Source organism: Vanessa atalanta, chromosome 2, assembly GCF_905147765.1.
Source record: "Vanessa atalanta chromosome 2, ilVanAtal1.2, whole genome shotgun sequence".
Lineage (NCBI taxonomy): Eukaryota > Metazoa > Arthropoda > Insecta > Lepidoptera > Nymphalidae > Vanessa > Vanessa atalanta.
This window is the reverse complement of record NC_061872.1, coordinates 4018631-4043244: the sequence shown is the minus strand read 5'-3', so window position 1 is coordinate 4043244 and position 24614 is coordinate 4018631. Positions and strand designations below refer to the sequence as shown.

The 24614-nt window shown below is 32.0% G+C and overlaps 1 protein-coding gene and 2 non-coding genes across 4 annotated transcripts; 2 read left to right on the top strand and 1 right to left on the bottom strand.

Annotated features, from left to right (window-relative positions):
- Positions 1-1971: 1971 nt before the first annotated feature.
- On the bottom strand, positions 1972-8453 carry LOC125072743. Of its 2 annotated transcripts, none has more exons than XM_047683434.1 (7): positions 8348-8453; positions 6106-6399; positions 5204-5407; positions 4287-4505; positions 3498-3581; positions 2838-2923; positions 1972-2185 (listed from the first exon to the last, which is right to left on the bottom strand). In XM_047683434.1, the coding sequence occupies exons 1-7, from the start codon at positions 8444-8446 to the stop codon at positions 2059-2061; spliced, it is 1113 nt and encodes a 370-aa protein (XP_047539390.1). In that variant the 5' UTR covers positions 8447-8453; the 3' UTR covers positions 1972-2058. The 2 variants fall into 2 exon arrangements, with proteins under 2 accessions (XP_047539390.1, XP_047539382.1); XM_047683426.1 differs by having other exon boundaries at positions 1974-2197.
- On the top strand, positions 5987-6058 carry Trnat-cgu. Its single transcript has one exon. It is a non-coding gene; the product is annotated as a tRNA-Thr (tRNA).
- Trnas-aga lies at positions 8165-8246 on the top strand. Its single transcript has one exon. It is a non-coding gene; the product is annotated as a tRNA-Ser (tRNA).
- Positions 8454-24614: the final 16161 nt, after the last annotated feature.

Here is a 24614-nt window from a genome sequence, read left to right as displayed (position 1 = left end):
GTAGAGTAAATCTGATAGAACAAACTAGAAATTTAAGTATAATAAATACTTATCAAAGTCGAAGTCAGAAATCATTGTTCAATATTATAGAAGCGTTACAATTGCTTATTGATAGCCAAAGATTGATTTGACCATATTATTGATACCACCGGGTCTGAAAGAAACACCACGGACTCGAGCAGAACCGGCGAAAGTAACCCAGTGCGATTTTTTAATTCAATATTTTATAATCACAATAAAAAAAAAATTTTCGTTATTTAAAACAACCTGCAGGCGATCATCTTATTTCCAAAGTGTGTAATCAACTAAGTATTAATTAGTTTTATAATATCTTTTAGCACACGAACGCTCTTTAACATATAATAAATATTAATTTAAGTACACACGTATCAAAATACAGCACACAGAGTGTAGCTTAAGTCGTTCTTTAACAATTCACGAGTGAGATAATCATGAAGTTACAGAATAGTACTGTTGTTAAATTCAAACTAGATGTTTGATTGATGTGACAATAAAGGATTTGCACGAATACATACAAATGTCTCCAATAAAGTACTGACAGGGTAATTGTACACCGTAGTGTCGTGATGGACATTCACCTTTCATGCCCTTTGCACCCTCGAGCACGCGACGTGTTCAATAAAATATTTATACTATGATTTCTTTGTAAGTTTTCGTAAATATACATTCTTAGAATGGGCTAAATGGTTTATGATTAGGGTTCATAATAAAGTGACGTCGATTTTATGGGTAACATTTACGTTTAAATGTGTTAAACTTGTTATTTGACATTTTTGATTTTTCATTGTCAGAAAAGTTTCACGGTATCTTATACTATATTTTTTTATTTAATCAAGCGTCACTGAAATGTCAAGCTTTGCGGTTTTTTAATATTTGTAGTACATAAATCTTTTTTTTAATCGTATAATTTATTTTAGCATATTAATGAGTTCGTGTATAAAACATTTCAAGTAAAGTGTTATTTGCAAATAAAACAAAACATAAATAATTTATTATATAATTATAATCCTTAAAAGATTACAAAGCTTAAGATTATCTTAAAACTAACACACACTAACTATTAAATGCAATCTTAGTAATCTCAAAGGAACTTAAAATAAACTAAAATATATATGTTATTGCCGAAAAAGCTTTATGACGTCACGTCAGCTTGATTGACAAGAACCGTCGTTTGCTACGTATTATATACATTTCTAAACATCCTGACATAGTTGAAATTAGAGAGAAACATAATAGTAGCAAACACTTAGAATCCTTTACCAAAAAATTCCCATTAACAATAAACGTTAAAAATCGGCTGTGTTGTGACACGATGTTTACCTTCTTCTTTCGTATATCGAATTATCGATGAAAGAAAGAGTGAAATATATTTCTTCTCTACAGTCATAAGGCCGTATATATAGAATATTTATTATTATCTAATTGTTATAAAAAATGCGTTCAATGGCAAGTAATATTTATCATCTATTTGAGCATGTGATATTGGCAATGTAACTTGAATCAGATAAACTGACTCGAAAAAAATAAAAAAAATCTTACAAAATGCAGCAAAGAGTATTTACTCTATTAAATAAAACTGAATATCCTATCCTATAAGTATTGTTGGTTCATTATTAACTCTTTATTTCGGGAGTTAATTCTAAACTAACGTTATTTTTGCATCGAAACTTTAATCTTTTACTAAAGGTCGGCTGTTAGAGTGTCGATCATTGGTTAGTAGAGCAATATTAGTTTTTTTATTTGCCCTATTAATAAAGAATATAATTAAAATTACGACTTATTATAAATTTTATGATTTTGAGCTAAATTTAATTTTAAATAATTAAGAGAATAATATTTTGGTTAATCAAAATCTCGATCAACTGACAAATGTCAGAAATTCAAACTATCAACGGCAGGACTATAAAATATTCCAATTTCAAAAAAGCTATTTTAATACAGTAATTGTAATTTGACGAACCGAAAATTTAATCCAAAAGCCTCTTCATACAAAATCTTGAAATTAATATATCGATCTATACAACAAACTTTTGCACATTACAGATATAAGTCGTAGTCGAGCCCATTTCCGCCGCTGAGGTAGTCGTAAAGGTACACCGCCATTTCATCGAGCGCTTCAAGTCTTGGGTCGTTGAGGGGTTCCTCCCGGATTGATCTTGCTGACCTAGGTAAAGACCTGTGGGTTTATTATAAAATACAATTGCTTACATTGATTTAAGTAGATATAAACATGAATAATGGACACCTTCCCCCTTTAGTTTAAATAAACTAGATTCTATAACGAAAAGCTTAGTTTACTAGTCCATAAAATATTATTCAAATCGACCCTTCTGCAAAACTAGGAATTTCTATTCGAAGTAACTCTTTATCTTGACAATTACAATCTTTTATCAATATGCTGTCTGCTACCTGTCTTAGAGCTATTACAACTTAAAATTTCAAACCAATTGAACAAAACGACATTTGATTAGCTTAATATTAAAATAAGTCTGTTTAAGAACATCTCTTCTATAAATTCACACATATGGAAATTAGTAGGTTTTTGTCACACACTAGATCACTATTTTTGGAAAGCTGACTATCTATCTGATGTTTGATACATTTAATCCTCAACATTTCTACCAAATAAACCCTTTGACAAAAATTGTCTGATATTGATAATTAATAAATGAAAATTGATTACATCATTTTTTGATTACATATTACAAAAGAAATATGGAGTTTTCAATAATAAGTTCAATGCTAGAATTCATTTAAGAAAATAAAGTACTCAAAGAAAAGATATTCTTAAGTTATTTTAATTTAAGAATACTTACCTAAAGTCGCCGTCGGTATCCAATTCATCTTCGGTTGTAAAACGTTCTCGGATGTCTTTCATGATGCAAGCCTCTAGCTTCTTGTGCTGTCAAAATTATACATATATCTAAAATTATATATAATTAATCTCAGTAAGATACACTCACTAATTTGTCTCACATAGACTGCAGTGCTGCATTTGAACTGTTTTCTATTGTGTGGGATTATCGTGGCCCAATGGATTATGGAAGAGATGAAATAGAGTGAGCACTGTGGAGCCGTGGACGCGTGCGGTGGGAGCCTCGTGTGTCCTATTTTAGACGGCCCTGAGGACCACGCCAGCGGAGATGGTTTCGTGCGTACGCACTAGCGAGGAGGGCGACACCACCGTCGCCCTATTAGGAGAACTCCGGCAAGCCACCAGCGGAGCACTGCACAGGAGGGGCCGCGGATTTGTTCTAGGTATCCTATATAACCCGGTTCGCCGCTATGGGCTTGGGTATCTTTCTGAAGTTTTCTAAAGCGTGTCACAAACAAGAGTGCACTTGTGTTTGCGCGCATACATACACATAGTTGGTTAGCCTCGATACGATCGGCTGTCTCCGAAGGTTGAGCGACATGGTCTAATTTAAGTTCATATTAAAGGAACAGATATATAAATAAAATATTTTAAAACATACCTTATAACAACGGAAGAAGAACATAGGCTTAATAAGTTCTTGAGATAATGGAGCTACGTCCCGCTTGATGTCTGGTACACATTGCTGGAACAAAATAAATTAATCACTAATTTCAGAGATGAACCAAGAGACAAAACATTGATACAAACAGGAGATTAGAATAAGAATGTGTTTTCAAATCAACTCTTCTATCTTGAAGGAAAAAATTGTGAAAATACAGGAGTCAGGTGAAATTCTGCGACATGTTGGTATTCAACCAGCAGTAGAGCGACTTAATCATATAATAAGGCCCTAACCCTCGCCTTTTAACTTAGAGAGTCTTCTCTCTTTCTTATTTTCAAATAATAAATTTTGAAGTAAAGTTACAGCTTTTAAATGTCTCATTACTGGGTTAAGACTTAGTCATCATTTCAGAAAATTATTTTTAGATGACTGAATAAAATTGAAAATACCAATGTTGAACGTGCCAGCTAGAAACAATTAAATTTACTTTGATAGAGAACACGATTTCATGTGACATTTAATGATAATAAGGAAGGATTTAATCGTTTTTTTTCGATTCAATAGATTAATAATATAGAAATTGGAAAAGTATGCACGTGATATCTGATAGACTTGTATGATACCTATGAGAAGTCGTGCAAGTCTTATTCTCATGCAATGGTTATATCGATGCATGTGACTTTCCGTATGCATTTTATAATTCAGAGAATGATTACATATGCGATGATGATGATGGTCCAAAGGCGATTCAGTTCCGGAAAAAGACACGGGCGCTAATATATTTACCGAGAATTTCTGACAGAATTGAAGTCCATCTTGTATGTCTCCCTTGAGTTCGCTGGACACGGGCAGGTTGGCAATGCGTTGAGTGATCTGTTCATAGTTCGGCTCGAGGTTGTGATCGATGTAACCGAGTTCTTGCATCACGCAGGTTATGTTACGGACTCGACCGGCGTTCGGACCGCGGGATACTATTTCAAGACGATCGCGAAGGTCCAAATCTCTCTGGAAGAAGATAAATAGAAGATCATTTTTATTCGTTATGGTCCATTCCAATGTCATTGGCTCATGTTTCTTTTTCAAGGAAGTTAGACCTAAATACGATGTGCCCATTTCATGGTTGGGATTTTATAATTTTAAAATGTCCAGAAAATAGTTTGAGAGATACTTCTGCTGCAGGTCAGAAACATATCAGTTTTAAAAATACTAATATTTGATGCAATAAACAATTGTAATATAAATTATTGGCACATATTGTATTGTGTTTATACCTTTTGGGACCTCGTCTAACTTAACGTTGTTATTAGAAATTAGGTATTTTATATAGTTTATGCTTTAATTAATTTTGCCATTGTAAATTCTTTTTTTTTTTAAATAAGTTGGCAGACTGGCAAACGGTCTAATAATATGCACTAAGATGTCCCTTGTGCTTGTACAGCCAGCCGGTTTAAAAGAGTGAGCCAGTCCTAACTCTTTAAACCGGACCACAGCACCACCTTAGTGTTGAAGTTTGAAGACAATTTTATTCATTAAAATCTCCGAATCTCCGATCTGGTGTACAACATAAAACAGGTAAAATAATAAATCGGCTATATATATGTATATATATAAGATCACAATAAATAAAATTATCTTTCATAACCATTACAAAAAATGATACATTTGTATAAGTAAATAGTTAATAACGAAGGACAATCTCTTACCGACACCCTGCTATTTCCAAAGTAAGGCTGTTGGTATAATCCGTGTGGATACTGCTGTTGCTGCTGCTGCTGCTGGTACGCATAAGGGTTGTACTGCATTCCAGGTGGGTAGAACATAGGGTTGTAAGGGAACTGATAGTAGGGCTGTGCGAACGGTCGGAACTGCCCTGGCATCATGTAGGGCGCTGGTGGTTGGAAGGTAGGCTGTGGAACCAAAAATATCTAATTCATTATTACACTTAAAATATAATTTAGGTGGTTAAGCAAGCCTTGAATTTATGTTATTAGGCATTCGGAGAAAGATCTAAAGTTTTTTTTCACGTCTAAACGGATTCCAGCGTTTTGAAGAGGAATTAATCTTTTGATTTTTCTCCATTTTTTTTCAATATTGCAAATATTCAATATGTGAAAGAATTAAATCGATGACATTTTGTATAAATTGTCATTAATTTTGTGTTGTTGTCTGTTTACACGGAACTGATTTATCTCTACAAGAAATGGCCAAGAACAGTTCACAGAGCAAACCTGTTACCCTAAAACTCTAATATTTGAGAAAATCGGTTGTTCCTGAAATGCTGTCGATCAGAAATTTAATTGGTTATACAGTAATAAAATTATAAAACATGATTTTAAACTATTATTAAATAGTCTCATTATCAAAAATTACTTAGAAATACTTAGATATGTTATCAAATATAAATAAAATAATTAAATTAATAATAATATATCAAAAAATTTAAAGTCATGTGTTATGTAAGAAAATATTTCACAATTGCTAACATCGCCTCTTTAGCTCAGTGGTAGAGCACTGGTCTCGTAAACCAGGGGTCGTGAGTTCAATCCTCACAGGAGGCATACACAATGATACATATTTTTTTGGGCTATTTCATAATAATACTCACCCCTTGTCTAAATGGTAGGATATTAGTTAATGGTGTCACTTTATGTGGTTGGAGTTGATCATGTGACAAATCATTTTCGTGGCCATGGATAGCGCCATCTGCCGGCTTAGTGATGGTTTGCGTACTCGGGTCCATCGTGAACCCAGGCGGTAATTTTCCTAGAAGGATAGATGGTATGCTGTGCTGGTTCGGTGGCTCGTCAAAAGATGGCGGTGAAGAGCATTTCGCATAAGCATCTTTCATTTCTTTACGGATTTGTTTTACTACTTCTGGACCGAAGCAACTTTCGTAAATCTGAAATCAGAGAAATGTTAGTTATTAAAAATAATTCCGTTAATGAACAAATAACATTAATATTTTTTATAAAGTTTCAAAGTTGGATTTGTTAAATAAGGATATATCATCAAAATAATAATATACACTAGCAACCATTATCCACTATGTAACTACTCTAAAACTCACAATATATTACCTATAGCCTATTCCAATGGAAGTAGGAAAAAAGACAAACAATCCATAGACTTACGTATTTCATGCGATTTGCTAATAACTCAGCTATATTGAACACTACTAAGAGTATGATTGATATATTAGTTAGACCCATAGACCATAGACATTGGCGCTGTCAGAAATATTAATCATTCCTTATATCGCCAATACGTAAACCTTAGGAACTAAGATGTTATATCTCAAGCGCCTATTACACTGTCCCACTGTCTAACTCCCACTTCAAAACGGGACACAATAACACGAAGTTGCTGTTTGAACCTTTGTAATAAACCTAAATTTAACAAAAAAATAAAATCTTTATATTATAAAGGCACTGGAAACAAACTATTCCCTTTTATCTTAATAATAAAAAAATATAAAACATTTATAATTCACTACGGAAATATAAATATAATTATATAAAAAAATATAATTATTAAAATATAACATTCCGCTTATCGTCTAAAGTGACGTCGCCGATTTCAAACGCAGTGCTAATAAAATTAATTATTGACATTTATTCTATAAGGATACTGTGATTTTTCACTATATTGTATCCAACATTATGTTTCTACCGATACATTATATGTTACATCCCTAGATAAACATATATCCTCTTAAAATCTCTTTATATTTATTTAGTAGAACGTACTTGTTATGTAAGTATCTACAGTATTACAGATTTTTACTTTTAATTTTTTCTATGAAGTCACTTTTCATAGTATGTAATTTAATATCTCTCGTTATCTATACTATGGACTTGTATATGTTAATTAAAGATAGCAATTTCAAACCCGGGCAAGTAATTTGTCTCGAAACATATCAGCTGTTAGTTAGAGTTTGTATGGAGAAGCGAAAATTAATAAAAAAAGATGAAGATAATTTAATTTTTAACACAGTTGTAAGTTGAGGTTTACTTACTACTAAATTAGGGACCATAAGTATATAAAGGCCTACTTTTATTTTACTGTTATAATATAGAGTATGATATCCATTAGGTAATTTCAGTCAAAGTAGTGCAAGTAGGTATTTTATTTTACTTTTCCCTTGCACCGTATGTTCGGCGTATGAACCGAATTTCGGTCCATCCCTAGTCAACTCAATACTCAATAAGTAAATCTTTTATTTTTTTTCGTTAGATTTAATTTCGAATTATATATCATTAATTGTTATATTTCTAATTTTAATGTTCTATCGAGACTAATTAATGACGTGAGGGTATTTTTCCGAACTGAAAAAAAGTACTAAACCAATATACCAAAATCTTAAATATAAAACTAGAAAATATATCAGTCCAAATGTTACTAAAATTACTAATATTACATGTGTGTATGAAAATCTATTAATTTTGTACATATGTTATGTAAGTAAATAATAAAATCAAGTCCTAATTTAAATAAGATCTAAAAACAATGTTCAAAATAAGTTATTCCTAGTTATTATAAGTTCGAGAACGTTTATCTTTGTCATAATTTAATTTTAATACAAAAAAAAAATTAAAATATTATTGATAATAATTAATTTTAGATGTGTTTGTATTTATTTAAATATTTCACACTAACATATAACAGCAGTCGTGGCCGAGCGGTTAAGGCGTCTGACTAGAAATCAGATTCCCTCTGGGAGCGTAGGTTCGAATCCTACCGACTGCGAATTATTTTTATTTGCTTGCAAGGCAGATTTTTTTTCCATTATATATTTTTTAATTATTTTTCAATACACACATTTATATTTCAATCAATATATGACTTACCTTCATCATTGCGTATTTCTTTATAAATCTGTCATCACTGCTGGCTAGAGCCTTTGCCATTAAGCTTAGGAGGCACAATAAGAATATTCTTTGCACCATTTTGTACCTGACGACAAAAAAATTAAATATTATAAACATAAAAATACCTTTAAAAGAATTATATATAAGTACTCTACTCTAATCTATGATTTCGTATAATTACGCCTCGTTCAAACAAGATACGTATATTATAATACTTTATAAGTAAACTTAAACAATATTTTTATTTTTAAATGTTTACATAGTACCTATAGGATTATCAAAAATGGAAAGAGACTGGGGAAAAGGGGAGACTGGGGATGATAAAATTTCATAAAAAAAGATAAACAATTTGTATAAAATTGTTATTTTTGTAATAGTTTCTATCGTATGAATAGCGATTTTTCGCTGCAGGAAAGAAATTCCTACTCGCTTAAACTTGTCGTAATCTTGACTGAAAAGTACCATCGAGTACCAGGAGATGGTGTTTTGACAATCAATAGATATTAGTAATACTTTTATATTGAATATTTAAGATTAAGAACTTAGACTTCGACTAAACATTATTTTTCTTCAATATAGTGGGTTTTCGAGTGGAAAGGATCCTCTTCAAATCTTATTTAATAATGTCCATTGCCGGCCACTTCTTTCCCGTGAAAGTCAGTTTCTTCACCCACGTCTACAGACGTCGTGTCCGTAAAAGTGTTATTATTTATCGTAATAAGGAGGCGAGCGGCGAATTAAAAATGTTTTTATATGAGGATAACTTTTTTATGTCATCCATTTTAAACGTCTCTAAACCTGAATGTAGCTGCTAACTAAGCTTAGCAAAACTCGTTCAGTAGTTACGAAGATATGTGTGGAAAAAAAGAAAAAAAAAAAAATCTTTTTGACGTCCACGATACATTTTTTGTTTAATTGATTTAACATATACAGACACACAGTTTCTAATGCTTTTCTATTTTTAAGTCTTACTTTTATCAAGTGCACTGCCTTAAATGAGCATCCTTTAATTTAGTTTTTTTAATTATTATATTTAACACCTTAATGTATTTAAACTAAATCGTTATCTAACAGCGGTCAAGTGGGCGTTCCTAACGAATAAATCTACTGACCAGTTCATTAACATCGCTTCAAAACCGTTAGCGTGACATGAGAAATTATATTTATAACAGCTTAGTAACTTCGTACTTGTTTTTGAAAATGTACTTTATAATTACGACTATCGGATAAAAGATGGCGCTTTAGTGACAATAAAACAGGATTTGACGCGCATTAAATTAAATCCTATTCGATTATATCATTGATATCTTAATTGAAAAGGTTATATTCGGAAATGCCTTACAAATAAAACCTTAAATTATTCGTATAAGTTACATATATAGTATTTAATATAGGATTTCCAAGTTATATGTATTACAGTTAAACGTTCAGTTTTCATTGAACTTTCTTATTGAATTAGCTTAGGCTCCACTCGCCTATTTATTCAATCACGCACGCCATGAATGGCTAAACCAGAAATACATATGGATTGATTAATTATGACCCTCCACAAATAGTGGCTTAGTGGCAGAGTAACTTTGGCCTCAGACTGCAGCTACTGAGAGCACACATTCGTGCGTGTTAAAATTACTGTACAAACAATTTAGTAAAATGATATACCGTTTTATTAAATAGTAATAAAATATGAAAGACTTTCTTGTAAAAACTTAGATAAAAAATAAGTTTCGCTTGTGAAATATTAATTACGTTTGGAAAAAAAGCAATTACGCATCGTAACGAAATCAGTTATAAGAATTATACTACACGTTCAAATTGTAATTTTTAATGAGAATAGACAGCCATTCATAAACGCATTAGTCATTCTCCTTGGCACATACATTAAAAAGAAAATATAATCGCATACAATCGATCAAATCGTGTTTTGTTCATAAAATTTAAAACAATTAAAATTCACTATGAAAAAGCTTCTACGTATGTCTTCCTATATTAAGTGAGTTCGACTTGTCACTCGTGTGGCTCCGGGTTTATTCTTGGAAGAAGTGGTTTATTTAAAAAATCTTGCTACAACCTGTTCCCGTAATAGAATGTGGTAGGGTGTTTGCAATTTCTAATTAGAATTATTACGGTTCTCAGACTTAACTGAAGTTTAAACGTTTTTTGTTTAGACATTACAATATGCGAGGAAGATTAAAAGTGATTTTGTTTTAGTTGTGTACAGTCGTTATTATGAAATATTTAAATATTGTGAAGCAAACAACAAGTTTTGTAGTTCTAATAATTTTATTAGAGCTACTCGTTAAGAGATGGCGTTGCTTGGGGTCAATGGTCGCGCACGGCCTTCGCACAGCCTGTGCATGAGCGCATCTGCTATACCACTTGCGTAATGACGTCCATACTTATCATTTGATTTTTTTTTGTAGAGCAAGTCTTTGAACTTAGACTTGATACTTTTTTTATAGGTTATTTATTATACGTATTATATATGGTAGCTATGAATGTTATGGCTACAATTTGCTATAAAATACGGTAAGGTTATATTACATTAATATTCTGTTTGTGAACCGATTTTGTTCGGTTGATTTTGGACAGCTTTAGTGTTGTCACTGATTTTTAAAAAAAAAAATGTAGTATAACAATAGATGATCGATACATTCAAATTTATATATGAAATATACCTACATAATGTAGTTTCCTCACTAGTTCAAAACATTCAATATTTTGTATCCACGGTTTATCAGTTTTCCCACTAAGTTTTTTTTTTTTTTTATAATTTAAATTCGTATGAAGGCCTCTCCTAATCCTGGGTTAAGTCTTGGATCAACGGTGAGGAACACAGCAGGCCTTTTAAAAATCTTTTTAACAAGGGGCGAGGGGGACAGCACAGTTCAAACCATAAATAAACTTTAAATGTTGCTGATAAAAAATTATATCTTTTATCGGTACTAACGTATTATCACCACCACAGCTAAAAAAACATTCTTCTAATGCGAAATATAGGATAGGTTAGGTTAGCCTTTTTTTATATACATACATACATACATCCATATACTAAATAAATAAACACGCATACAAAGAATTAATTTTTTTGCTATCGTGGCTTTAGTACTTACCCTTGCTCCTAGTATAATATTCAGTAATTATATAATTTTAAAAAGTTATTTTTTTATATTTATAAATTCCAAGTTCAAAAAATAAAGAAGGAACACTTGGCGTGCAATGGCAGTTTTATCGCTTGTAGAAATCTCTCAGAGACAACCTTTGTTGAAAGGTGATTTATAAGAAGACTCTCATTGCACTAACAATATAAATTCTACAACTTTAGTCGTCGTCGGTGCTAAAGTATATTATAATTTAATAAACTAGCTATCCCGCCCCGGCTTCGCACGGGTGCAATGCTGATACTAAATACGGCAGAATGTCTTTATATACAACTTTCAGCTTTTTTGTCATTAGACAAAACAAACCGCTATGTCCCTCCAATTTAAATTTGTAATATATTCGAAACTATACATTTAAACTACAGGGCCATATTGATCGATATTAAATACACAATGGATAAGTAAAAATAAATAAAAAGTAAAAGATAAAAAATGGTTACTATGGGTTATCCTTAAGAGATATCAGTGTTTCTCAACTATATTATGCAAGTATTATACATATAAACCTTCCTCTTAAAACACTATCTGTTAAAACAATACGTATTAACAACCGTTGCGTAGTTTTGTAAGATGTAAGAATACACAGGGATAGACAGACAGCGGGTAGCGACTTTTTTATACTATTTAGTGATGAATAAATGTTAAGAGAAAAGTTATGCAATGTATAAATAATCCTAATAGACAATAATAATCAAAAAAGAACAAAATAATACAAAAACTGTTTCGCTGGTCCAAGAAAGTACCTGAAGTTCTAAGCTCAACCCCCGGGTACATGTTACATACACGCGTACATTGTTAAATTAATATATTAATAAGGATTTCTTTTATCTGTAAATTCCGATGTTTTTTTAACTTATTTATAAAGGGTAAGTTCTTTATTTGACACATTTAATATGATACATTCCACATCACATGGGTAGCTGTAAATATGTGCGTGCATAAATTAGAGATCTCGCGCAGGACATCACTTGCTTTCGGAGGCATGGGACTGTATCTCTGTTCACTACATACATACACACACATAAACCTATAAACTATTCGCTATATCCAAGCTGCTATCGAGAATTTCTCGGCGATTAATATTCATAGTATAACTCCTTGTTGTTATCTCAAGTACAATGTTTTTTTTTTTTGAAAAATAGAATGTGTCTCCCCTACCTCGGTCTAGCGGTAGAAGTGGTGTCGAAAGACAAATACTTCAACAAAACACAACAAACATTTGCCATATATAAATCAAATTATATATTTTTTTCGAGTGATCAAAGAACAAATACTCTCGAATTAGACGATTAAATCCATGTACATAAACCTGGTGAAAACCTCAGGTACTAAGTATTTCCCACCAAAAATTACAGATATTATTAAATAAATACAAATACTACATTAAAACGTAAATACCATGCACTAACATTCAAGTGTTAGTGTCACACTTTAAATTGATTAGATGAAGATCAAGGTAGAACGTTTACAGCGCGCGTTTAACGTATAAAACACGCAAAAACCTTTTTTAGTCTCAACATTGCAAAGCAAACAACAAATATCCAAATGTAAGTCGGATTATTATGTGAGAAGAAACTCGAAACTCACAGCGGCACACGATCGTAAAGTGTTAGAAAATTATATTATGCTAAATTCGCTCTAATATGTATAACAGTTTAATGAATAAAACAGCGTATTACAATAAATCAGTAATATTGAAAGATATTACATGAGTGAGAAATTAATTTGTTGTCTTGTAAGCTATGAGTGTAATCACTCAGTCGGGATACCAAGGCTTTAATAAAATAAATATGAATTGTTCATTATGTGGCAAATTTGTATTCAAGATATACACGACCACAGACACGTAGAGTGTACACACGACACACACACTCACACACAATCTTATTCAAAAACACAGCAGATCTCAATGTTATTATTCAAAAGATATACTTCCAAAAGTTAAACTAACTTCTTAAATTCCTGTTTATATGCTAAAAAGTAAATAGAAATAATGAAAACGTATAATTTAAGATCGTTGCTTTTACGTAACCGCGTTCCGTGGAATCATCTCAGGTGAACGATCTGTAATAGGTAACTTAGTACCTTCATAACAAAACAATTTTTTGTTATACATAATTATGGGAACACGATGGAACTGGCTGTTTATTACACGGTCGTTGTTTTTTGTTTTCTTTAAGGTTTAAAAAACAAAATAAGCGTACTACATGACTAACAGTGTACGGAAATTGAAAATAATTTGATCTTATTTTAAAAACTATTTTAGCTACTTGAATTTAAAAAAAATATATTTTGTTATTCTATCAGTAATTGTCGTAAAAAGCTTCGCTGATTATTATGATTAGATGTCGATAACTCTTTTCCAATTCGATAATATCGATAATCGAATTTGTGTTTTATAATATCGATATCTTTGCTAAATAATTTTCAACAAATTTTAGTTATTCTTATTTAATTTAATACGTTTAGTGCGGTAAAACTGTGTGATGTATTGATAGTACAAAGGCAGAAACCCTAACGTAACTATTTATATTGAATGTACAAAGTTTCCAATGTATCGAAAGAAAGGTTTGTAGGCTTGTACATCAGACGTATTTTATATCTATTCACTTTAACTTTTTGGTATTTATTAAGGTTTATTTGAAACTTAAGCTCATTTTAATGCTATGGAAGCTATGGAAACGACAACGTGCTAGGGTGATGCCGCGACAAAACTCGTATCTTATTCGAAAATAACGAGAAAAATCGATTTATTCATGGTCATAGAGACAGTAATATCACGAAAAATAAACGGCGGGAAAATAAGTTACAATTTTTTTTTTTTTCTAAATAATAATTTAAAATAGGAATTTCAAAAATCTAGTTCTAGTTCCCACTAGAAAGTAGCCAGTGTCCGAAATCCTTAAATTCATTGTTAAGGACCTAACGTTTTTACATAACATGATAATTTAATTTTTATTACAGAAATAAATGAAATACTTCATAGTATAACCAAGTCGTGTGAAGTCACGCCAAACTGTATACACACAGTAGCTGTAATAAATGTGAGAAATTCAAAGAAAAATCTTTCAATGCAATCGCTGCCTATCTCTTTTTGCTTCATCAAATGGAACGTTTATCTTGCCATCAATTTAATAACATCATGAATTATAATCGCGGCGGGGTTTTTGCTTCTTACAGTAGAATGTATGACCAATTGCTATAAGACAGAGCAGACATCTGAAGCATTTATCGAGAGAATATTTTCATTAATCTGTATTATATGGGTATTATAAAAAAAAACGGATAATGAACAGCTCGTATTTGATTCAATTCTGAATGAAGCTTAGCTTTCATAAAGTATTATGATTAATAGTAAAATTTGGTTGAAATGGATTCCACAACATTGTCCTAAATCTATAAGTCCTTCGCTTTGTTCCATGCAGGTTTTCTTACCATCTCAGGGTGTTTTCAGTATCCTGAGATGGTATCTAAGGGTACTGAACACACCCTTGGTATCTTACTATCTGAGGGTACTCCAAGATTTAATGTTGGTTTTTAAATAGGTAATCTGTCTCTTGGATAGGATTTCCATATACTATTTTATTTTTGTCGTCAAAGTATAGTATAGTAAGTTCAAGGTTTCCTCATCATGTTTTCCTTCTGTCGATCGTAAACACCTAATAAATGAAAATTCACCAAAGAGGTAAGCTATAAAAATAGATAATTGAAAATATATTTAAGCGAAATTGTTTTTCATGAATTCTCCGTAACGGTTTATCGTTTCAGTAATTTTGTAGTATTAACTGTCGAAACTCGACCGTTGTTGTTTGTAACAAAAATATAAGATAAATTGATTCGAAAGATATGAAAAGTGAGGCTGAAATGGACGATACCTTGTCATTCTTACAGTTAAAAAAACGTAATTGTCAAAAAGCATAATTTATTTTAACTTTGATATGACGCTGTGTTGTCTTAGGCCTTATGAATGTTTCATAGTGAATATGTATGTTTGTTTCAAACACATGTTTTTTTTTATGATATAGGTAGGCGGATGGGGGAATGTGCCAGCCACTTGATGGGAAGTGGTCACCACCTCACATGGACATTGGTGTAAATATTAACCATTCCATACATCGATAATGCAACACTAACCTTGAGGAATAAGATGTTGTGTCCCCTGTGCCTGTAATTGCCCATACTCACTTGCTCACTTACCCTTCAAACCGGAACACAACATTGAGTGAGTACAGCTGTTTGGCGGTAGAATATCTAATTAGTGGGTGTTACCTACCCAGAAGAGCTTGAACAAATACCTACCACCAACACCAACACAGTATGTTATGTTGTTTTTATTAATTAAATGTATTTCTAACGTATACTATGTAAAAAATATTAGATTTCTGCACTTCTTCTTTTTATAAACCTGAACTGTGTGATCTTCGTACTCCTCCATCCGGGTAATTTTCGTAAAAAGGAGTAAAAATATGTAGCATAACTTTTTAATTATTAAAAAACCATTTCATTGTATGTATAATGAATGGTTCTCTAGTCATTTTGCAGATATTTATCACGCTGCGGGTTGGAAACCACATATTTATTTGAAAATCAACATCAAGTAAAAAGAGCGTGCGAGAGACGACAATACATGACACTTAACCCTGTGAATGTTTATTTATTGCTTTGCAGAAGTCCTATACCTTTATTTTATTTAGTAGCCACAGACAACATAAAACGATGCTAGTGATTAATTGGTTGGTTATTTTTGAAATAAGAATGCAGTATTTCAATTAAAACAAAAGCTGTTACAAATTAAATGTCAAAAAAAAAGTATTTCAAATGATTCGAATGAAGTTTGCATAGACACTTTATTTATTTTGATTAATAAAAAAATATTACAGAAGTATAATTTTAAACAAAGATTGCGGGTACAAATCATTAGAAGCACCGTTGAATTTCCATGTGCTTAATTTGTGCTTATATTTCATCTCGTGTATTGTGGTCGAGGAACACATCGTCGGATGTAATTCTGCCACATGTACCTTGAATTAGTGTAGCTCCAAAAGGAGAATGTGCCAATGGCTGACGGCCATTCACTTGCTTTTACTTTTTATTTAGTTAATCTGGTTTAGAATTAATACATTCAGTGATCAAGCGCAATATTTAATAGGACATGTTAAAATTTATTTTCGTGGTTATTGAATGACCGAAATTGATTTTAGAAATCAATTAAACCGGCTCGTTTATAACAGTGTTGCAGTGACCGACATTAAGAAAACCTGTTTGAAAGATTTAAAAAAAAGTACAGTTTTATTTTAATATTAGATATATTGATTTTTGATATATATCATTTTAATTTTATCTATCTTAATTATGTAAAGACAAGTGAGTGCATCTTTTTTTTTACGTATTGCTACATATAAGGCTATTTGTATTTCGTCTCATTATGGTTATTATCGTAATGTTTCCAAACGTTCGGTGAACTTTAAGCCTTTATTAGTTATTTATCCATTATTATCAGCAGCGCGAAATGGAAACCAAATGGAAGGTTAGTATTAAATAAATTTTATACATTAAAATAATACTTTTTGGATAAAGATGCCTTGACAAAACAGGACGGATTAAGAACAACAATTGTGACTACTAACATTATTGTAAATTTGGTTATTCAAAAGAGCAACTTTGCGAGTTTCTTGCCGTTTCTTCTCGTTCTTCTAGTTTTCTGAAACGGTGGTAGAATTGAAATATAGACGATTCAAAAATGAATTTATTGTAAAGTTTACTTGAATAAAGTACAATTCATTTTGATTGAAATTTTTGATTGGTTAGGTTATTTCTTACTAATATATGTTATTATGTGTAATAGCGTGGAACCAGGCCGTTTGGGAGGGGCTTGACTACGCTGAGGGTAGGTTTTGTCAAAGTGAACATCTAAAAACCTTTATTAGTAGCGCAATACTTACCAAAAACTTTAATTAGAATAATAATTTTAGGTCACTTAAGGATTTATAACTTTTAAGCCCTTAGTACACCCCTGGTCTTGTAATATCTTATAAATGTCTGTAAGATATTATATGTATTGAATACTAAAATTTTGATATTTACCTTAATATTAGGTCCTTATTTATGAAATTAGCGTTTTGTCGTACTGACCTCTGAATCTGAAATATCTCCTCTTTGGTTAAGAATTCTAAATTCAAATGGCGTCGCTTATTACCGCACAATGGAAATCATGAAATTTCGGTATATTTATGAGTACTAGTTCTACCGTGACACCAGTGCTGCAGAAACAGTTCGAAGGATTAATGATGTGTACGGCGCTGATGTCGCAAAAGAAAGTACGATACGTTTTTGGTTTCCATGTTTTAGTTCTGGAAATTTTGACCTTCAGAACCAAACCCGTGGACGGCCGGAGACCATAGTGGAAAATGAAAAATTAAAGGCTATTGTGGAAGCGGATCCATCACAAAGTACTTCAGAGATAGCTGCAGGTTTCGGTACTGCTGCTTCACGACAACGCAAGACTACACACTGCACAACAAAAAACCACTAAGTTAGACGACCTACAATTGGAATGTTTGGGACATCCACCTTACTCCCCGGACCTTGCTCCAACAGATTAACATTTTTTCCAGAATTTGAACAACTTCTGACAAGGATAAATCTTCAACTCTGGGGCGGCAGTCCAAACCGCCTTCAGATTTTATTGATTATCGCCACTATGGTTTTTTAGTAAGGGGATCAATTAACTACCTATGAGATGGCAAAAGTACATAGATAACAACTATGTACATTTTGACTAATTAAATATATTTTACAAAAAAAATTAATACTTTATATTCCTCCCGTAAAAACGCCAATTTCATATGTAAGGACCCATTACATATACGAGTACATATATTCACCTGATAAAGTACGTTAAATAATTCGATTTATATAAATAAATATCTTTCTTGTTGCAATGCAATCATATATATAAAGCTCTTAAACTATTAGGTTTGTTAGTTCGAACGGACTAAGCTTAGGGTGAAATGTTTTTTTGTTGATTTTACGAAGTCAGCGGAGCTCCGAATGACGTATATCTTGAGAATGGATTTCTTTGCCTTAGGAAGCCTATTAAGACCATTCACAATTATAGACTACTCTACATTACAAAACGATCCGCAGGTACGGAACCTTTACTGAATTGTAGCAATAATATCCCGTCTACCGCAGGTGAAACCGCACGTAACAGCTAGTTATAAGATATTTCGCTGTTAAGATACTTGTAGGAATAATAAATAGTATCTTTGACAAGTATTTATTATACGAGAAACAGGGTTGACGTTGATTGGTCAGGCTTGTGCTTAGCAAGAAAACCGCGATGGGTAAACGTTTTTAATTGGAGAGATATATTAGTCGTATGTTAACATTTATTCGTCCTCCGAAGCTTTTTGCAATTCAGGAATACGTTTGCTGTTGGAATGGAGACAGTACGTTTAAATATGCGCTGTCAGCTGAGCTGAATATGAAAGCAGGACATTGCTATTACTACGCATAATAATTAATTATGATTAACCATTAATTACTAGAATTAAATTAGTAGAACCAAAGTAACCTAGTGGCTAGGCTACGTATCCCATAGACGGATTCAAATCCGGTTAGCCACCTTTTAAAATTCATCATATGTTCGGCAGTGATGGAATACATCGTGAGGAAACCGATGTTATTTTGCCCTGTTTCCGCAATTGAGCACCGTGTTGGCATTAGTTCCATAATTTCTCCTCAAAGGGAGAAGGAGTCCTGAGCTCAGCTGAGTGCCGTTTACAGGTCATTTTATAATAATCTATATACAAAAAAGTGAAATACCACATACTCACTGATTAATCACGAAATCTCTGAAACTGTCTGTTATAATTGTAGTCTGATATAATTGTATAAAATATACATAAAACTGAAATAAAAGTCATCAAAAGATCCTTAAAATCCGTTAAGTATACAAAGATACATACAAAGATTATGGGACGTAAATAAAAAATAAAAACTTGTAAAAATCATTAAGAAAAGTGGCAATTAACGAATAAACTTTATTCCCATACCTGAGTTCACACCGACAAAGTCGCAAGTACGGCATATGTACAGTATATCATTAAATTGAAGGTCAACGGTAATAAATATAAATGATTCCTATACTATTCGTTTGGTACGGTTCGAATAACGGAATCCTTTATAGCTCGCTTCGTAATGTTTGTCTTAAGTAGTCGCTCTTTCCGTTGGCTTACAACCGATTGAAAGTATATGTAAAAGGATAATCTGATATTCGTGACTCCCTTATATCGCGACTTTGCCGGCTTCAAAGTTTTCTTTTGACGAAGTTTTTGCTGCAATTTCTTTTGCCTTCTCAAGGTTGGTGGTGTGTTGGAGATGTTTGATTGTGTGCCAATATGTATGGGCAATGGTGACCACTTACCATCAGGTGGCCCATTTGCTCGTCAGCCTATTTCTTAAATAAATATAATTACAACTTTGTGTTTATATAAGCGCCGTCAGAAATTTTAATCATTTCTTACGTCGCCATTGCGTCACTAAGCTCGCAGACTAAGATCTCATGTCCCTTGAGCTTGTAGATACTCACTCTTCAAACCGGAACACGACAATACCTAGTACTGTACATACATCTGATGGGTGTTTTCGTTATATTTCTGTTTATACTACCTAGAATATTACTATGCATAATTCATATACAATTCAAAGAAGACATTACAAAAGGTACATTTTGTGTTATTAATATAGTGCTTTGTGTATGAGCTATCTGTTCGATACGTATCACGCGGGTCCAGGAGTTTTTATAGGAGATGTCATTTGCAGCTGGAGATGACTCTATTTCAAAGCAAAGTTGAGTGTCACTATAAACGCCAGTAGGACCCAGCTCTCCTTACCCAGCTATATATAAAATACAAATTCTTTATGTCTATAATTAGTTATATTGTAAATTTAATTATATATTGCTGTACCGGCCTACGTCATAACTGTTTTTTATGCCTCCGTGTCTCCTTTCCGCTTTCGCTCGTGGTTGCTTTATTAAATTATAATAGAATTGCTTATTTAAGGAATTACTAATATTCCTATTTATCTCTTTAATTAAGCCTAAAGCTTGCTAGGAATGGAGAAGATAATAGCCCGAGGGGCCGGGATCGATCCTGCAACATAGCTAGGCGGCTCTTAAACCTTTGCGCTATCGACGCTTAAATAACTAATTTCGTTTTTGCACAAGCGTTCCGAAATGGCAAATTTATTATATTTCATTCATTTATTTTTAATTTTTCTTTTTATTAGATTATTATGTCCAGTCCATGATTATTGTTACTTAAAATATGAAAATTATATTTATTATTTTTTGTCATAATAACTGATCGTTGTAATTCGTCATTGTAATTGGATTTTAATTTAAAAGAGAGTTCTGTTATTTAAATTTTATCATCTGTGCTATTATGTGATTATACCGAGAGTAAACAGCGAAAGAATGGTTGACAATTGTATATCCAAGTCATACCAGAACAACCATAACAGGAAGAAAGCCAAATAAACAACGTTTGACAGCAAATTGACACGATATCATTGGTCGAGAGCTTGATAAATCTATGATATTCACTATGGATTGTCGATGAAACTATTATCGGAATGTTGGATGTAAAATTAAAGTGGTAATATACTTATTGTTTGTTAAGTGCAATAGTGTTGCATTATAAATACTACTATATAAACTAATCATAAACTCTTAGTAGTGCACAATATCGCAGTGTTATTAGTAAATCGCATGAAATACGTAAATCTAAGGTTTGTTTATCTTTTTCCTACTTCCATTGGAATACACAAACTTTGCGTACAAATTATTAACGGGCAATCAAAGATGATGGCAGTTTTTGTAAGATTAAAATAACGGTGTTATTTCGATAATAGTTATGTGTGATGAGTAAAAAATTCTGTCAGTTATGAATTACACGCTAGTTTATGATGTTGTATTAAATATATAAAAGTAGAGAAGTTCCGTTATACGACAGAATGTTACTGAACTTATCTTTCCAATATTGATAATTATTTTTTATTGATGTCTAACAAACATTTAATTATTTTATATAGACTGGGCGGAATATTAAAAGATGACATTATAATAGTTTCCGACTGCTGAAATTTCTCGATTATCGGTTGTGTGTGGAATTTTCCATTTCACTACATAGTATAAAACAAAGTCGCTTCCCGCCGTTTGTCTGTCCCTATGTATGCTCAGATATGTAAAGCTACGCAACGGATTTTGATGCGTTTTTTTTAATAGATAGATTGATTCAAGAGGATGGTTTTTATTTATAGCACATGCATAATATAGTAGAGAAACGCTGAAAATGTGATGTCGTAACTAAACACATTTTTTTTGCGCTATATTGCAAACGCTAACTTCTTACGAGATAGGTAAAAATCATGTACTACAATACACCTAAAAATAATCTACAAAAAAGTCCACAATGGTATATATCTAACTCTTAGTGATAACCCACAATAACCAGTTTTAATTCTTTACTTTTAAAGAGAAATGCTGGCATATTTACGAAGCGATTTTAAGACATACAGCATTTTAATGCTTATATAATTAAGTAACTTAAATTGTGTTACATTGTGCATTTATATAGATCAATATGGTCCTGAATTGATTTAAAAAGCTGTGAACGTTGTATATAAAGACATTCTGTAGTATATTTTGCATCAGCATTGCACCCGCGCTAAGCCGGGGCGGTTCGCTAGTATAACATAAGTTAGTTATAAAGAAAAAGAAGGATTAGTTTTACGCCTAACAAAGCACAACAGACAAGTGCGCGATTAAAGAGATAATAAATTAATAATCTATATGTTTTATTAAAACTCAACGTTAATAATTATATTACATATATGTATAGCATAACGAGAGTAATCAAGAATGATACAGTTAATTAAAGATTTTCTTTTATTTTATTTAATCAAAATCTTTTTAAATGAACTAATTATAAAGCATTACATACAAGATTATAAATTAACATGGTTATTTTTATTACTAACAGTATTTAAAACGGGAGACTTACAATGTTTTTTATTTTTATTTGGTGGAGCTCGATATTTTGACATTATCTACGAATGTCTTGTTCACGAGACTGACTGATTAGCTAATTACATAGTAGTGGAATGAGCTCTTTACCTTCTCTAACGGAGAGGGGGCAATCAGATATTTTGTTATGACTACTACTAATGGCAGGAAGGCTCACGGTCACACAGGTCAGACATTAACATTGTCTGATTGCTGCATATGATGTGGTATCATGGGTTATATACTTATATTATAAATGCGAAGATAGCTTCGTCTGTCTGTCTGTATGTTGCTCTTTCACGGCTAAATAACTGAACCGGATTTGATGAAATTGGGCATAAATTAAACTACAATTCCAAGAAAGGACTTAGGCTTTTTTATGCTTAGCACCTGACGACCAGACCCTAAATTCAGAAAAAGGCACGCAGTTGTCCTATATGTGTATATAGGTACATATTGTCAGTAGAGTGGAAGAAAAGCTTAACCGCTAAAATGGTACTTTTGGCAAATGAGGTTTAAACTTAGTAAATCTCATTTCCCGACCAATAATATGCCTGCCAATAGTTACGGCATCCGTTGAAAGGTAGCTCTATAAATGTTGATGTACTGCGGCATCTAGGGCCAAGTTACGAAGGAATAAATATATGTTTTTTAAATAAAATTAATTCCAAATTCCAATATACAAACAAATAATTTTATATATAAGATAGATTATATACACAGATAGATAAAACAAAGAAATATTCTCTTCGCATATCTAAGGTGTTTATATCCGAACCGGTGGCAGTTTTATTTTCATGATAATGCTTCTAATATTTAATACTGATCTTTGACTTTATTTGATTGAAAGGTTCATGTTAAGATACTTACACCTAGTATATACGATTGGTTTTAACGGCCGTCCGGTATAAAATAAAGGCATTCCACGAAGCCGCTCAATGGATATGTTTGAACGGAGTTGTCTAACAGCTCAGAGCATTAACTGATTACAGTTTGCTCACCGCGATCAGGCGAACATTACACACGCATTAGAAAATGTATCAGTTTAGCCTCAAGGGCCTGTGATTGTAGCGGTAAAGCTATTGTTGCTTTCCATGTTCATTAATAGCGCTGACTTAGTTTGGCTTCAGAGCTGTTTTATTATTATCATGTTATTCGACGGCCTCGTTGGTCTAGATATAAGGCCGGATAACCAGAGGATCTCAGTTCAATCACCAATGAACTTTATTGGGTTTTTATGTCAAACAATTCTCAATAAGTAGCATGTCAGTGGTTAGACATTAAAGGCGAACTAAGACTAAGTATTGCGCAAATATTAAAAAAATAATAATTTAAGTATATATTATTTCAGATTTTCATGTACCTAAAGGTTTTTGTTTAATTTGATATGTTAGTTTTTGGCGATCTCGTAAACGTATTCCGTCACAATTGAATGGCTGAAAATTAAGTATTTTCGTACACGCTTTTTCAGCTTTTCATCTAAGTGAAGTTACCTTTATTTTAAAAAAATAGTCAATCATTATTTTATTAAACATTATTTCAATTACATTTTCTGACACAATTTTATTATTTAAGAGTAATGACAAGTTCATACAAAATATAAAACGTATACTTGAATGTCTGTAATGATGAATTATGATAATCAAAATATTACTTATTCAACTTTTGAGCCTTTGTTTTGTTTTGAAACTTTTGAGCCTATTTTGAATCGTCGTGTTACAGTGTTGAATTAAATATAAAAATAACATCGGCTCTCTACCGAGAAAAACCGCCAAGAAACTCAATAGTTACTCTTTTCCGCCATTTGAATTACAGAGTATGTCAATAAAGTACAATTAAATTTATGTATATTCTGCATTAGCAATCAACAAATATCGAGTCCACTATGATTGTTATTTTTGTTGATTATTTTCTAAATATACCAATAGTGTTTCCTGTGAGAAATAAATTATCTTTTTGCTAGAAGTTAATCAACTACTCGCAAATCGATCAGGAGAGCTATCCTGTAAACAAACTC